This window comes from Denticeps clupeoides, chromosome 15 (assembly GCF_900700375.1).
Source record: "Denticeps clupeoides chromosome 15, fDenClu1.1, whole genome shotgun sequence".
In the NCBI taxonomy this organism is placed as follows: Eukaryota; Metazoa; Chordata; class Actinopteri; order Clupeiformes; family Denticipitidae; genus Denticeps; species Denticeps clupeoides.
In genome coordinates, this window is record NC_041721.1 from 11,982,884 (window position 1) to 11,998,523 (window position 15,640).

The 15,640-nt window shown below is 41.5% G+C and overlaps 1 protein-coding gene across 2 annotated transcripts in view; it reads left to right on the top strand.

Moving 5' to 3' along the window:
- Positions 1 to 15,640, top strand: part of ptpn12 (protein tyrosine phosphatase non-receptor type 12) — a 33,249-nt gene that overhangs the window by 13,263 nt on the left and 4,346 nt on the right. The window contains exons 2-14 of one of the 2 annotated variants that reach the window (XM_028954155.1): positions 1,445 to 1,553; positions 1,777 to 1,853; positions 2,423 to 2,518; positions 2,979 to 3,017; positions 3,437 to 3,508; positions 4,008 to 4,067; positions 4,174 to 4,316; positions 5,333 to 5,399; positions 5,499 to 5,576; positions 5,936 to 6,034; positions 7,675 to 7,760; positions 12,566 to 13,554; positions 15,505 to 15,576. In XM_028954155.1, coding sequence (XP_028809988.1) covers positions 1,445 to 1,553; positions 1,777 to 1,853; positions 2,423 to 2,518; positions 2,979 to 3,017; positions 3,437 to 3,508; positions 4,008 to 4,067; positions 4,174 to 4,316; positions 5,333 to 5,399; positions 5,499 to 5,576; positions 5,936 to 6,034; positions 7,675 to 7,760; positions 12,566 to 13,554; positions 15,505 to 15,576 — 1,987 coding nt within the window. The remainder of the gene's footprint in view (positions 1 to 1,444; positions 1,554 to 1,776; positions 1,854 to 2,422; positions 2,519 to 2,978; positions 3,018 to 3,436; positions 3,509 to 4,007; positions 4,068 to 4,173; positions 4,317 to 5,332; positions 5,400 to 5,498; positions 5,577 to 5,935; positions 6,035 to 7,674; positions 7,761 to 12,565; positions 13,555 to 15,504; positions 15,577 to 15,640) is intronic. The other variant, XM_028954156.1, reaches the window with a different exon arrangement.

The following is a 15,640-nucleotide window of genomic DNA, read 5'->3' on the forward strand; positions in this document are numbered from 1 at the left end:
AGGCATTGGCTTGATAAGTCCGGTTACTTATTGTCGAGGGCGGCCCCTCCGCAGTGGAAGCCAGTCCCACGACACCCTTCACCTCAGCGTGGGCGCACCACGGCTTCCGCAGAGAGCTCTGGTCTGGCTTAGCCCGAGTTTGGACCAGAATGCTGCAGTGCTGTAAGATAACTTTGCATGACATTACATAAATGCTGGCAGCACTTATGATAATGTTTTCACTTGAGGCGCTGAAAGGGAAATAAGCGCATCCTTTTAAAGGTGCGGGATTTTATGGTTTCTCCAGAACACTTCCTTTTGAAAAGAGTTCTGACACCAAAAAGTGATCACACACATTGTATCCTCATAAAGTTCACACTTCTGTTACACCACCATACAGTTGCCTGTGCTGTTCTGACCCGCCCCCAGCAGGATCTCATTATTCTCCCAGTGTCCCCAAGGATTTTTCCAGTCCTGCAGACCAAACCGGAACGTCTTAATGTCACAGTAATTAAGTCTAAAGAGCTAATCGAGGATGTGTGCTAAGAGGACCAGGAGATGAAGGGAAAGGGGTGCGTTGGTGGTGCGTACTGGATCCGGAGGTGCAGTTACGGGTTTACTGCAGGTGGTGTGCAGACACTAGTTATGTCCTATTTCAGCCTCAGCCTTTTTTTTTGAGGACATGGTCTAGAACAGCTTTTCATAGTTTGTGTCCTTCGAAGGCTGCAGCCCTCGGGCATTGTTAAATGAGGTGGTACCCGCACTGGATCTTGGGATACGTTGTGTCTGCAAATGTGTGGAATTGTGGGCTGCATTTGAAACAGCCTCTTAACTGGGGCAGCCTTGTCGCACTTCTGTAACCCTTCAAATGCAGTATTACGAGAACCAACGCCCCTGAAACGAGACTCCGCTACAGTCCGCCAGATAAAAAGAGAAAAGAGCTACGCTACGCTGCAGGGACGAATTACAATTTTTTAATAGAAATGTTATACTGATGCTCTGGAGCTGTTTCATAATACAATACATTTTGGTACACAGTGCTCAGTTTAGGTTGATATCTGATTTGTAATTTTTTTTAACATCACATGACACTGGCACAGCACTAAGCAATGGGACTTGTTTGCTTGTGTTAGGTATGGCTTCCTCAGGATTTAAATGAATAGATTATATAGAACCGTTTGGTAGCTATATGTATCTTGAAAATAAATTACTTTTTTTTTTTTTTTTTTCTTTTCTTCTGTGTGTAATTAGTTTAAAAATACAAGCCAATACATGCCACTCACAATTTTTCCACCTCAGCTCTGTTATGTAGCTATAACAATAAAAGAATTGTTATCAATGTTCTCATATGTATTTTAAGTACACCGCAATGCATACATAGTGTGTATAAATGTTATCTACAGTTACTCGTGTAATTATCAAATGTCATCTACTCACGGTTTCTTCCCCTCCCTCCCCTCTACAGAGATTACGGAGATTATCGACCAAATACAGAACAGAGAAAATCTACCCCACTAACGTGGGTGAGAAAGAAGAGAATGTGAAAAAGAACCGATATAAGGACATACTGCCCTGTAAGTGACTCTTCTGGCTCATGTTCTGTTTAACTGGACAGGATCATGATCTGTCATCACCGTGCCCTCCATAGCCTGTGTATTCGTATAGGGTATGTCGGCAGAGAATGTCCCATCATCCCTTTCTGGTAGCATTTGAACTGTTTGTACCTTTATGTGGGGGTTGTTGAAAGGATTGTAAAAGTGTTTCACTATTTAATCATCTCATTCTCCCGCTCCTCAGTCGACCACAGTAGAGTAAAAGTGACATTGAAAACCTCCAATCAAGACACTGATTACATAAATGCAAACTTCATCAAGGTACGGATGTGCTTCACCAAATGTGCTTTCAGCCAGACTTGTACAAACACCAACTTTCAAGCCATTTGAAGCAGTTAACCCCTTAAACTACTGTCCAGTGTCCAGTGACAACAACAAGCCAAGACTTTGATAACCATGATAAAACAGTCTAGTGTATCACTGCCATTATACAAGCACTTAAAAAATTTTACTTTAATAACACAGTGTACAGCTGTGTCTTCTGAAAATCACTTTTTTTTTTTTTTTTGTAACAATGTTCAATTAAACACAGCAATTAGGCTTATGCTATAATGTCATCAGTGGTTTGGTTTCTCTCTAGTCTGTCTTCATGATTATGATCATTTAAATTGCCCCCAGTTATGCAATGTGTCCCTATTCCTGCTACATGTTAATAAATGAGGGCACAAGTTTAATGCAAAAAGAATTGCAATAATTGCAGTCTTTCATGGTTAAATTATATTGCACTTGCATGACAGCCTTTGCATGATGTAAGCAATAAGATATTGTGTCATTAGTAGACCTTTGCCTCCTGAAATCTATTTGCTCTGTTTCTGGTAATCACGCTCCAGGGAATACATGGGCCAGAGACGTACATTGCAACACAAGGCCCTCTGCCCAATACTATCGTTGACTTCTGGAGGATGATCTGGGAGCACAACGTTGCAGTAAGCAAGATTTTTTTTGTAAGACACAATTCAAACTGATGAAACATGATGCCTGCAGTATGATCAGACAGATGTAGTTGTGAGGTGTGAGTTTTATTGCCTTCTCTAAACCTCAACTTTTGAATCCATTTGCTGTACTCTGTAGTTAACCTTCTGTCTTTCCACATGACCAAAGCTACTATTAATTTTAGCTGTGTACCAGAACATAGCTGTGTATCAGAACATATTGTCTCATTTTATGATTGTCAGATGAGTACATAGTTTCTAGTTTCAATACATGTGTGAGGCCACTTTTTGCAGTTTCACAAGGGCTGTTTGGTAATAAAGGAACAGCCCCTATAGGTCACTGAATTTTTAATATGGGCAAGGGGGGATGTGGAATTTGTCCTAGATGTATGAATTTGCTTTAAAGGACCAAATTTGCTTTATAACGGTGTTTTACATAATGTCTTATTTGCAGGTCATAATAATGGCATGTCGAGAGTTCGAGATGGGGAGGGTAAGAGCTTATCATTATTAACTTGTAATCTCTAGTTATTTTTGGGTTGCTGGCTAACTCTTTGAAAAGCTTGCATTGTGCCGACAAATCTGGGGTACAAAGAAGAATGTCAATTGTACAATTTCCGGCATGCATTTTAAATTCAACTGTATACAGTTCGACCCACAGTACCTGTAGATCATAGCGTTATTCGCTTGTGTATTACTGTTTGCTATATTTCATATGATTTAGCTTTTTTTTTTTTTGTCCCTGCTCCTTTGGTTTTTTGAAAGTGTCTTTTTTTTTTTTTTTTTTTTTTTTTCCTCCTTCCCGTCAACTCACAGAGCACACAGACACAAAGAAAGAGGAAGACACTTTCATTGCAGCGTACTTATAACAGTGTTAGTAATAGCAAATGTCAATGTCATTCTGTCCCACAGAAAAAGTGTGAGCGGTATTTCCCCATGCTGGGGGACGAGCCAATGTCCTTTGGCCCATTCAGGATCTCCTGTGTAAGTGACCATTTTCTTTTCTGTGTGTCATGTCCCCTCTCTGCTGCACCACTTCCTCGTGATTGGTCTCAGCTATTGGATATTAGTTGCTTTGTTTCATTGTAGTTTCTAGTTTCACTTATGTGGAGCAAGACATTAACAATATACATGACTTTGGATAGTTGAATACTGTTCACTTGCTTCATATGTTCTGTTGCTTTTTCTATTAAAACTTTTATATTAAAACCACGTCATATTTGATTTTTTGCACATTAATCTAATTATTTATTGTATTTTCCATATAGCACCTTGTTTTAATGCCATATGTCTCTCAATATGTCTATAATGTCTAGAATTAAATAATTGAATCAGTAGATCTGGGAGATCAAATCAGTGTTTTTTTTCACAACTAGTCTGGGTTTTTTGATCTGATCTTTCACACATAGTACAATATTTTGTGATCTGAAACATGGACTGGCAGTTTTAGGTTTGTCTATGTTTTTTGCTTTTGCTTTTTTAGGAATCTGAACAAACTAGATCTGACTACTTCATCCGTGCTCTCACAGTAGAGTATGAGAATGTAAGTGCATAAAGCTCAGAATTTCATTTTCATTTTAGAATGTAAACTTAGAACAATCAAATACTTTATCTTATGCTGCCTATCATATTTTGTTCTTGGTCCAAAGGAGACTCGCAGAATAACACAGTTTCATTACATCAACTGGCCGGACCATGACGTTCCCTCGTCCTTTGACTCCATCTTAGACATGATTGGGCTGATGAGGGAATATCAGGAGCATGATAATGTACCAATATGTGTGCACTGCAGGTGAGTCCACACATCATGCATAATATTTTTAATGAGTATAACATGGTCCACGTCATATGTTTCCAAACTACCTTATGTACTGGAGCTGAACACATTTATGACATAATTAGCCTTTTATTACCAACAGTGTAAATGTGATATTTTTTCCCCCACCAGTGGTAGTTTTGACAGTGTTCCTACTGAATGAAAAGTGAATGAAATATGACCTACGTATGTAAGCAAGATTAAATTGCTTCAAATTGCCCTATTTGTCCACTAACGTCTGATGACTGATTGGCCTTCTAAAGTCAGTCACACTCACACACACACGCTCAGGTTCCTACCCCAATTTTACATGTACATTTACAGCATTTATCAGACACCCTAATCCAGAATGGCTTACAATCAGTAGTGACAGGGACAGTCCACCTGGAGACAGTTAGTGTCTTGCTCATGGACACAGTGGTAGTCAGTGGGGTTTAAACCTGCTGTGTTAGACTGCTGGTGCCCTAACTTAAATGTGTTAATGGTGCAGGTCGAACAGAAATTATGATGGCCGAGGAACAGTGGGCATCTGTTATCTGGGTTTCATTTGATGCCGCCTTATTTTCTTAGTTTGACCCAAAACTCAGTCTCCTTCCTGCTTTAATTAATTATTGTGATGCAGGAAATTTTCAGTAGAATTAGAAACATATGTCCCCACTGTGAACAACTGAGACCTGTATGCCATCTTGCACTTAAGACATCCAGTCATGAAGTGCTGACAGTGTGCCCATAAATATTCCTCTAGCCAACACACACGCACACACACACAGAGAGAGAGAGACCTGCCTGGCTACTCCCATTACAAAAAAACATGGTTCTTGTGTTACTGTCTGTCTGAGACTTTTGGTCATGTGTGGCTGACGTGAGGTATAGTCTTGTGCATAACACCATCCATTTACCTTCAACAAGGTAAAGATGATAAGCATGAACATAACTGTTGCCTTCTGTATTACTGTGTTTTTTACTGGATCCTCGTTTGCATGTCTTGGCAGTGCTGGCTGTGGGCGGACAGGTGCCATTTGTGCCATCGACTACACGTGGAACCTGCTGAAAGCTGGTGTACGTTTCACTCTCTTTGCCACACATTTTACTTTTAATCGCCAGGCCTTTAGCACATTTCATAAAGCTCTTCTCTTGATTTTATTTATTTTTTTGCAGAAAATTCCAGAAGACTTTAATGTATTTAAGCTCATACAGGAAATGAGGACACAAAGACACTCTGCTGTGCAGACCAAGGTAGCGATGTTTGGAAAATACGTTAAGGGTCTGAGACTGTGTTCAATGGGGGGGGGGAGCATTCATACATAACTTCATTTTAAAAGTGATTATTCTGAGAATTTAGCTAAATGAAATCTTTTTGGCCATTTGTTGCTGTAAAATTGCTTGTCTGTTGGACCTGGCATGGTGTAAGAGTTCAAAAGGAAAGTTTGATGGTTTAAGTGTAACTTAATGACTCTTCTTTAATACATTAGATGTGATGTTAGTGGTTTAACTTAAATAACTACTTGTACACATTTTTAATATTTGTGTGTGTCGAATAGACTTGTACTTAATGGGAACCGTACGTTCTGTCCATGTATCTGTCACAATAACAGGAGCAGTATGAGTTGGTCCACAGAGCCATCGCCCAGCTCTTTGAGAAACAGTTGCAGCTCCTGGAGAGTCCAACCAACTCAGAAATTACGGACGGCATGGTGAGGACCAATCAGCGAGTGGTAACCACTGGCAACAATAACAGTTCCTCAAACAGATGGCCGGTCCAAGGAACATTCTAAACATACCAGCAACGTTCTAAGAACTGAGTTTTTTCCCCTCTGGGGAGAATGGGGGAACAGCTCTGCTTTTTCCTGTTTTTTTTTTTTTTTTTTTTTTCTTGCTGGATCTTGTGTTTAGCATCCGCTTTTGGGATCAGGGAGAAGATGTACACAGGCTGTTTAATTGGGAAAACAGGTTCTGCTCCTGCTCAAGTTTAGTTTGGACAAGTTACAGATTTACCTGCCTTGCCACTGTTTGACCCAGGTTAATGGATGTGAGTTCAGCATGTGTATGACCAAACAGTAACACAGGAGAGCGGCACATACAGAAGCAGATGTTCCAAAAAGAGAGCAGGAAGGAATAAAAAGGATGGGGCTGCTGGCCTCTTGCCAAGTGTCGGGTCTCACTTCCTGTTTGGGAGGCTGGGGGACCCATGACATAATGCTCCGAGAGCATGAGAACCGGCCCACATCTGGGAAGCGGGGGAACACGAGTAGCACGTCCAACACTGGAGCCTTGTGATTAAACAGTACATACATTCAGCCTGCAGCGCAGACAGACAGGCTAACGATCTTACTGTCCCTCTGTATCGCTCTGTCTCATACACACTCACGTGTCTGCACACACACACTTCAAAATAAACACCAAAAATTTGCTCACGCATTAACCTCAGGTAAGTTAATGTGAAGGAGAAATATGTAACACCCCACATGCTTTTTAACGCTCTACGTCGTCTTTTGTTGTTGGTTGCAGCAGAACAACAAGGCAGTGGGTCTAAGGAGACACAATAAAATCTCAAATTAGTCCAGTGTCTCATACTTTTTTGCTTAATAAAGTCCATTATTGACATTCATTAACGCATATATAACAATAGTTAAATGACTTGACATTTAACTAAAATGGAAATTTCAATGTTTTAACATTAAAATACCCTAAATGGTTTTGAATAGAAAAAGAAATTCTAATTATTGACAAAGTTTGAAATAATGAACCTACATGTTTATACACTGTACTAGTGAAGCTTTTCAAGTGACAGACATGGGTTATTAAACAAAACATTCCATTGGAATTCTGCTCTACATGTATGCAGATATTCCATTATTAACAGCCATTTCCAGCTACTGCAGTCATTTACAAAATGAACAACATCTGGAATTTTTTTACCCATTTTGTCATTTTAATGCACTAAACATTTGTAAATTAAACGAAATATTTGAAAGGTGGTGTATATTTCACATAGGTGTTTGTTTTCTAAGTACTAAAATACAGATGCAAATCTCACTAGTGTGGCTTCTTTTGTGACTTCATACAAGCAATCAGTTGAAAAGGAAGGATTTATTGTATACTGTGTATGAGGAAAAGGTATCTGTACACCATGTTTTAATGTTACACATAAACCATTAAATGGCACGTAATTATACTCTTTACTCCAGTGCTCTGTGTACCATTTAAAATAGCTGCCACCTTTCATCCTCACATGAATGGGTCAGTCATGCTATCAGCTCTGTTACAGGCTTTAAAGGGTCTGTAACTATGCTTCAGACTGGTAATTGTTGAAGTTTTCGCTCTGTCTTTGCAGGACGAGGGGAGTCCAGAGAAAGCAGCGCAGAATGTGGATGAGGAGGCTTGGGACAACCCTCCCCCAAAGCCACCACGCATACGCAGGTAAGTTTCTGTTCTGGAAATGTACTAGTTTTGTGCAGTGGGTTTTATAGATTAGGCTTGATTTGAGAAACCTTGGTTTTTACTGTGGATTTGTTTAGCCCTTCTCCCAAAACTTGAACTGTCTCATGCTGGAGAAGGAGTGTCGTGTGTGTGTGTGTGTGTGTGTGTGTGTGTGTGTGTGTGTGTGTACACACACACACACACAAGTGCAAGCAGTAGCCCGGCTGTCTCTTCTTCTCACTTCTCCTGCTGTCTGTTTGATGTGGAAATGTGAGCGTCTCAAGCTGAGCCCACCTCCTACTATGCCTCTTTGTGTTCTCACGCAAATGTTGCACATCACCGACTAACAAAAACCACCACCATCACCACACACTCACATTTACCCATCTTTGTAGGAATACAATGGCAGGAATATTTTAGATTTGTACTTCCCCTATATGTAATTAAAACAAGTACGTACACACACACACACATATATAGACACACACACACATACAATTTAACACAAGGTGAACTTAGATATAACAAGATTGTTGTTACTTCCTCTTAGGGGTGTTGTTCAAATGAATCGTATAATCGATGAATTGCGACGCAGCCATGGACAATTGTGTATCGATGCAGTGCAGAACATAATTGATTATATCATAATGACGTTGCTTGGTGATTTTCTGGCGGCGGCATAAAAAAATCTTGTTAAAAAAAAGTGCTGGTAGTGACTGTAGCTGATCTGTGTACAGCTCCACTCCAGGTAGGAGATTCACTCGGTGCTGCGTGCCACTCTGCAGCCTTGTTCTCACACTGCGGTCAAAGTTGAAATTTGTGTACGTATTGTTGTGCTGTATTTTCACTGTTATGTGTTTCATGCTAGTGTTCTTTTTGCCCCTTCGAAACACACACACAAAGCGGGAATGGGGGAAAAGATGATCTTACCAGTGTTTGAGTGTCAAGAGACAACACAACATTATCCTTTTACTGGGAGTTTAGAAAACTATGCATATTTTTTGGGGCAAGTTTGGTCTGAAAGCAGCCTTAGGTTTAGACTTAGGATGCATACAAGCGTTTGTTACTTACAAAGCATAAAGCTTTGTGTTAAGGACTGGTTGTTGGTTATTTTCACCTCTTTCACATTACATAGCACAGAGTAATTTTTTATCTTTTCTAGCAGTGCAACTGGTCCAGTGATGGCTCAGGCAGAGGGGACCCCATCAGTGTTCTTTTTTCTTATTGGCTCTTTATTACGTGAGCTCAAAGCTTCTCATTAGCCACGAGGGGCCAGGCTACAGAGAGTTAAAAATCAGAGCTGCACAGACCTTCCTGTGTTTCCTTGTTTTCAGAAACCTCTGTAAGGGATCTCTTCAATCCCATTGAGACTGTAGGGGAATATATGTTGATGTCTGGCTAGGTGTTTGGTTTGAGCTCCAATTTGCTTTCGCCTGGAGGGTTTCTGATTGCCTTTATCTGTCTTGTCAGAAATGCAACATGTTATTTTTTTTAATTTTTTTTATTTTTTTTTTTTTAGTAATAATTTTCAGCATTACAGCCATTAATACAAAAAGAAGGACTGCATGTGTGTGTGGTTGAGTGATAACACAGGAATTCCTAAGGAGCCTGTGTCAAGGCCACGCTGTTAGTCACTGCCCGCTTAGTAATGTTAGTGCCACACTCGGCAGCTGCAGCTATCAAATATTTCTGTTGTTCAGTAGTCTGTCAATTGTTTTCATGGAGTTATCAAGTGCTCAGATAAATCATACTTTTGAGTTTTTAAACAAGTATCAGTTATGCAACATGAAATGAGCAAGCAATTTACTGTTGTTTCTCATGAAAAACAATTTTTATTAGATCAAAGCTTAAAACCTGTACCCTATTGACTCCAGAACTAAGACCATTTAAGCCCCGTCTAACATTGATTATGTACATGAAAAAAAAAAACTATGAAATACAACTTATTTGTCCTTTTAAATTAAAAAGTGATGTACCCCATGCAGCCCATCTGAGTACAAAGGTACAAAATAGTAAAAAGAAATTAAATATATATGAACATTTCAGTTATTACTAAAAACCCAACTTAAACAGTTCATTTTCCAACTGTATCCAATTTCAATCAGATTTTGAAATTTGAATTTGAATTTCAAACACTGTTTCAATACCAAAAGGAAAATCAATGTTTACATTTACATTTACGGCATTTGGCAGACGCCCCTATCCAGAGCGACTTACAATGTGAATATATCTGAATATATTGATTCTACAGTGATTTACAAAATATATCTTTTGCAATGTCAATAAGCAACCAAAATTTTAAATAATATTATTCAGCATGCTCAAATTCAATTCATGAAATTCAGGCTCTTGATGCTCCTGTGTACTGACACACAGTTTTAAACTTATTATAGCCTCTATAAGTTAAATAAAAGCCTGTCCACACTTAAATCTGATTGAATTTTTTGCAAAGCAAACCAATCAGGATACTGTTTGTCTGTGGCATTGGACACCCAAGCAGTGATCCACACATACATACGTTCTCGAACGGTCAACCTTCCTATTATGGGTCTGTTTCCTTAACCGCTAGGCCACCACTGCCCCAATTTAGTGAGCGTGTGATGGAAATGTTAATGTGTCACATGCATGCTCTTGTTTGCTGTAGTGGTGGTAGTGGCCTAGTGGGTAAGACCCTCGTCTATGAACCAGATGACCCAGGTTCAAATCCCACTTACTACCATTGTGTCCCTGAGCAAAACCCTAAGTTGCTCCAGGGGGACTGTCCCTGTAACTGGATAAGGGCATCTGATAAATGCCTTAAAAGTTGTTTGCTTGCTCTAGATATTTTATGCAATTTGTGGGCATCAGTAATTGGGAGATTCTGGGAACTTCTGGGAGAATTGGGGTATCTGGAAGCCGCGTGTCTCCATTTAAAAGTAACGTAAAGACACACACACAATATGCTAATTTTGACATTGATGTATAAAAATTCCTCCAAGCTCAGAGTCTGCTTGGAGAAGTGCAGTTCATGTGAGGATGCTTTTGTTTCAGGTGCTGCAACCTTTCACGCACACCGGTATCTTAATTTTCCGCCACTGCCATAGAGCATAAAATAAATTGCTTTGCCTTTAAACTTTGTTTTAACTGAAGCACATTCAGTCGGTAGAAAACAATGATACCAATACTGCGCAGTAGTTTACAAAGTAGGAGTGATATGATAATAGAATACTTTTCAGCCTCAATTTAGTCGAGTTACGTTTTTAACTCAACTTGGCCGTTTAATGTGACCACTGTCCTTGTCCCAGTGTACATACATTGGTGGCAAATTAATTTACTGACTGATGTATGCAACATGCCTAAGGGGAAATTTTGGCCCACTCCTCTTTGCGTATAATTGCAAATCATATATTGTCCCGGACTCTATGTAATGTGTAAGTTTATTCCAAAAGAGTGTTTTGGATGTGGAATGACAGGTAGTAACAGTCAGAGAAACAAATGAAGCTGTGGTATTTCTGGGCAGCTATTTATGAGGGTGATGCGTAGGGGGAGGCCTTTCCTGTGTTCTGCAGCAAAAATCGAAAGTTGTGTGCACTACACTCTTTGTATGTATGTATATATATATATGTGTGTGTGTGTGTGTGTGTGTGTGTGTGTGTGTGTGTGTGTATAATGACACATTTCTGTGTGCTTTTTTTTTTTTTTTAATCTTTTCGAAAGCAAAATATATTCACTTTCCCAGATTCCCACTGTTTTTCCCCCTAAAAATATTCAGCCCAGCTGGGAAATTCATTTTTAATTCCTGTCCCAACTCCCATGGGGTTGCTTTCTATTCCGTCTCACTACACAGGAAGTAGCAGCTCCTAAACAGGGCTTTTTTTTTGGGGGGGGGGGGGGGGGGGGAATTAGCACCAAGTCCTCCAGTCCCCATTAGTGAGACGGAAATTTATCAACCAATTAACCCGGGCAGCTGAACTGTGAACCAGTTATCTGTAAGTGTCGTTGGTCCTGTAGAGAAGAGTTGTTATGGCTCTCCTGACTTTCAGTAGGGATTATAATTTATAGCAAATTACACTAACCACATCAGCCGAGGAGGCTTGCAGAACTTTTTTGCCGCTCTACAGTATTTGCAAGTCATGTGCAGGGCCTGGGTGGGAAGTCATGTGCTGCCTATTTGGCACTTGACCACATCCTTCTATAGCTGTGTGTGTGTGTGTGTGTGCGTGCGTGCGTGTGTGCGTATGCGTGGGGGGGTAATTCACACTTTCTGAGGTTGGGCATTTTCCATCTCTCTGTGGTTAGTAATTCTCTCATGTCATTACATCAGCATTCTGGAAACTTCTGGGTTTTTTTTTTAAGCTCATGCTCACTTCATAATGTTGTATATACATTGTGTGTGTGGTTATGTATGTTAACAAACAAATAGACTTATAGGTTTATCTCAGTCATGTTACGGAGGGTGTTCCAACAGTCTGATGTAGAGCGTGTGTTGAGCTGCTTTTAATTAACTCGTGTTAATGATCATTTCTTGAACCGGGTTACATTGCTTTGCCAACATTTGTAAATGAGATGTGTTCTCCCTGAAAAATTAATCAAACATACTTAATTTCTGTAGTACGTTCTTGACGTAGCTTCTATAGAGTAGGTGTGTGCAAACGTTTCCCTGGTTGTGTATTTTATAATTATTCTTGTTTATTCTATTCTGGGTACGTAGACACAATAATTTATAGACAGTGGGAAGTTCAGTTCGCCACCTTGTGGTGATTAAATAATGAAACGTAAAATGCCTGCAGAATATTAAAGATATTCATGATCTTCATCTTTTCCAGCTCTCAGCCAGAGGGTGATATGAAGGAGGAGATCCTCCAGCCACCCGAGCCCCGCCCAGTACCTCCCATCCTCACCCCCTCTCCACCCTCCTCTTTCCCAACTGTCACCAACGTCCGGCAGGACAATGACCGGTATCACCCCAAGCCGGTGCTGCATGTGTTGTCCTCCTCTCAGAACTCGGACCTCAATGAGAACTACAACAAGACTGCCGATCAGCCTCCTCCCATAATCCCCACTGCCACATCGGGGCTCATCTCCACACCTTCACCTCCAGCCTCAGGTCCATCAGCAACCGCCTTGACGCCTTCGCCCCCGACCTCAGTTCCTGCGGTTTCCACCTTGACTCCTTCACTCTCAACCTTGAGCTCCTCAGTCCCTCCCACATCTTCTGCTCCGTCCCCTGCGCTGGAGGGGGTGGAGCGGCGCGTGGAAAGGAAGCTAAGTATCGAGATCAAGAAGGTGCCGCTGCAGGAGAGTCCTCGCAGCTTTGAGCCCAGCGCCGGGATGCTGCACCGCTCGCTTGCATTCAAAACTCGATCCAACACTTCCAGCTCCACGTCACATGACTCTGGGCACTCTACGTCAGGAGACTCGGTGGGCAGCGAGTCTGCGGCTCCACCCCGGCCTAACCACCTACCCCTGCGGGAGAAGGAGAAGGAAAAACCGGGCCATGCCACCTGGTCACCTCCCAGCCCAGAGAAAGCTCGTTCCTCCCCTACGGGTGGCCCCGAGCAGACCCCCAGCCCAGCGCTGTCCCACACCGCGTCAGCCAGGACTGCGCTGAGCTTCACCAACCCTCTGCATTCAGACAACTCCGATATGGAGGGCGACAGCGGTGTGTGCGAGTCTCTCGCCCGACCCACAGCGAATGGCCGCTCTGTTGTCTCCTTGGCTATGGGCCCGGCCTCCTCTGCCACATCTGGAGACGCCCTGTCCCGGAAGGTCACACCGTTGTCCATCGCCGGGCAGAATTTCTCAGTGGAATCCGGTATGTTGGCCGGCTGGGTCACTATCTGTTTTTTTGTATTAGGTGTCTAGGGTGTCTAAGCTAATCTAAGGTCAGCGAGGGGTCAGTCAATTAGAACATCAAATAGTATTAAATGCATGTGGCACTCTTTTATTGCATAGAAAACAGTATGGACCTCTAAAGAGACAATTTAGTTCGTTAACGGAATAATGAATCCCATAATACTTACTTTGTCTGAGTGGTGCTTTAGATAATGAGCTCCTCCTTAAGAGCTGAGTTGCTTCTTCATGGAAACAATTACAGAGTTGTAGGGAGACAGGGTGCACAGGACATGTCAGTTACTTCAGGCCTAAAATGATTGGCGCACAGAGTGGGATTTTGAAGAAGATTGTTTTTAAGGATTTCTTAAAGCCAAAAGGGAGGATAAACCCTGTGTGTGGAGGTTGTGGAGACGATCGGTTCAATTATAAGTTGAACATTTTTCCAAGTTAAATTAGATTATGGCTCACACAAATTATTTATTTAAAGGAGGGATCTATTACTTCCTCAGCACTCATATAGCATAGGATTTCTTTTTTTTCTTTTCAATATATACATATATACACGGTTTTGTGGAGCCCAGTGGAAACACAAGTCTCTGTCTGGAGGGTATAAGGTTGTGAATAAATAGGTAGATTGATCTGTTTTCCATATGAATTGTTTGTCATGAATTGAAATTGGAAGTAGAGAGTGCTCCATGCTAGGATGACTCCTTTCAGCATGCAGCACTGTGTTGCGAGGCTTACATGATACTGGATGCAAATGGGGCATCGGCGGCACTCATACGGTCGAACGCATGGATTAAAGCTTACGTCTGTCTTAACATACAAAAAAGGGCTCGTCCTCTTTCTCTCATGCTCTTATTACATCGCTGGTGCTCTGTCCCTCCTTCTCTCTCACGCTGTTACGCTGAGGAGGTGGCGTCTATTTTTATATTGCGCGTTTTGGAACATGGGAACATGGGCGGAGTGTTTCAACTGGCCTGATTTAAAGAGCAGACTCCTCCTGTCTGTTTCCGAGCTTTCCCTCCGTCTCGTGCACTTTCTCTCCCTGAATGTGTGAGTGAGTGGAGCCCAGTGTGACCTGTCAGACACTAATGTGAGAAGGAGGTGTGAGAGAGTGAGTAAGTGCTCAATTATGGGCTGAATGACTTCGATTTGTCATCAGTGTGGTGCTACTAGAAAGTAGTTGAGCGCTGTCTATGAATGTCACCCTAAAGCAAAATATGCTTTTATTAATTCAGTCTGCAATCCATAATACATAGTGTTTTTTAAATTAAATTATTTAAGTATGCGAAAAAGGTCTACAATTTTTTTTTTTTTTATTCTTTCATTTTATTCAGCTAAAGTGTCCGTTTTATCAATCAGAAGTGTAAATAATTAAAGATTTGACAGCTACTCCATGTTAACTCTTGTGACAGTGACTACAAACATTTCTTTATAGTTTTTATTTCTGTAAAATGTTGCGTCTCGCAGAATGGCTTTTTCATGCCAAGACATCAAAACGATGTGTATAAAACTCTTTTCTATGCGATGAAATTATCCTAACGTCGGGTTCTTATAGTGGAAAACTGGACAACTTCTTTATTTTGTCTGTGTGTGTGTGAACCCCTCCAAGCTGGTTATTGATTTTACTGTATTTTAGTTTTTTTGGCTGTAATATTTTCGACCGATTCCATGTTCAGTAATGGCTTGTGGATGGGTTTTACAACGCGTACGCATTAATAAATGAACCCAATCTTCTCTCGCTGCGTTTGCCTTGTTCTGGGGCTGCATGGCTCGCTTTTCCCCTAGCTTGTTCTGTTGTGGCCGCTCGTGCATTGGGCTTGTCTCGGGCTGCTGTTGTGTGTCGCTTGGCCTCTTAAGTTGCTTGACGTCCGTCCGCCATTGTCGTCTCCTTGGTCAGTAATGCCCTTCCTGCTCTTTGCCCCAGACCGCGACGAGAGCGAAGAGTCCCCTCCCCCCCTGCCCGAGAGAACCCCCGAGTCCTTCTTTCTGGCCACAGGTGCGTCCTGCCCACCAGTGAGTTGGTTGGTGGACTCCTCCTTGCCTGTTGTGCTCTCTTGTCC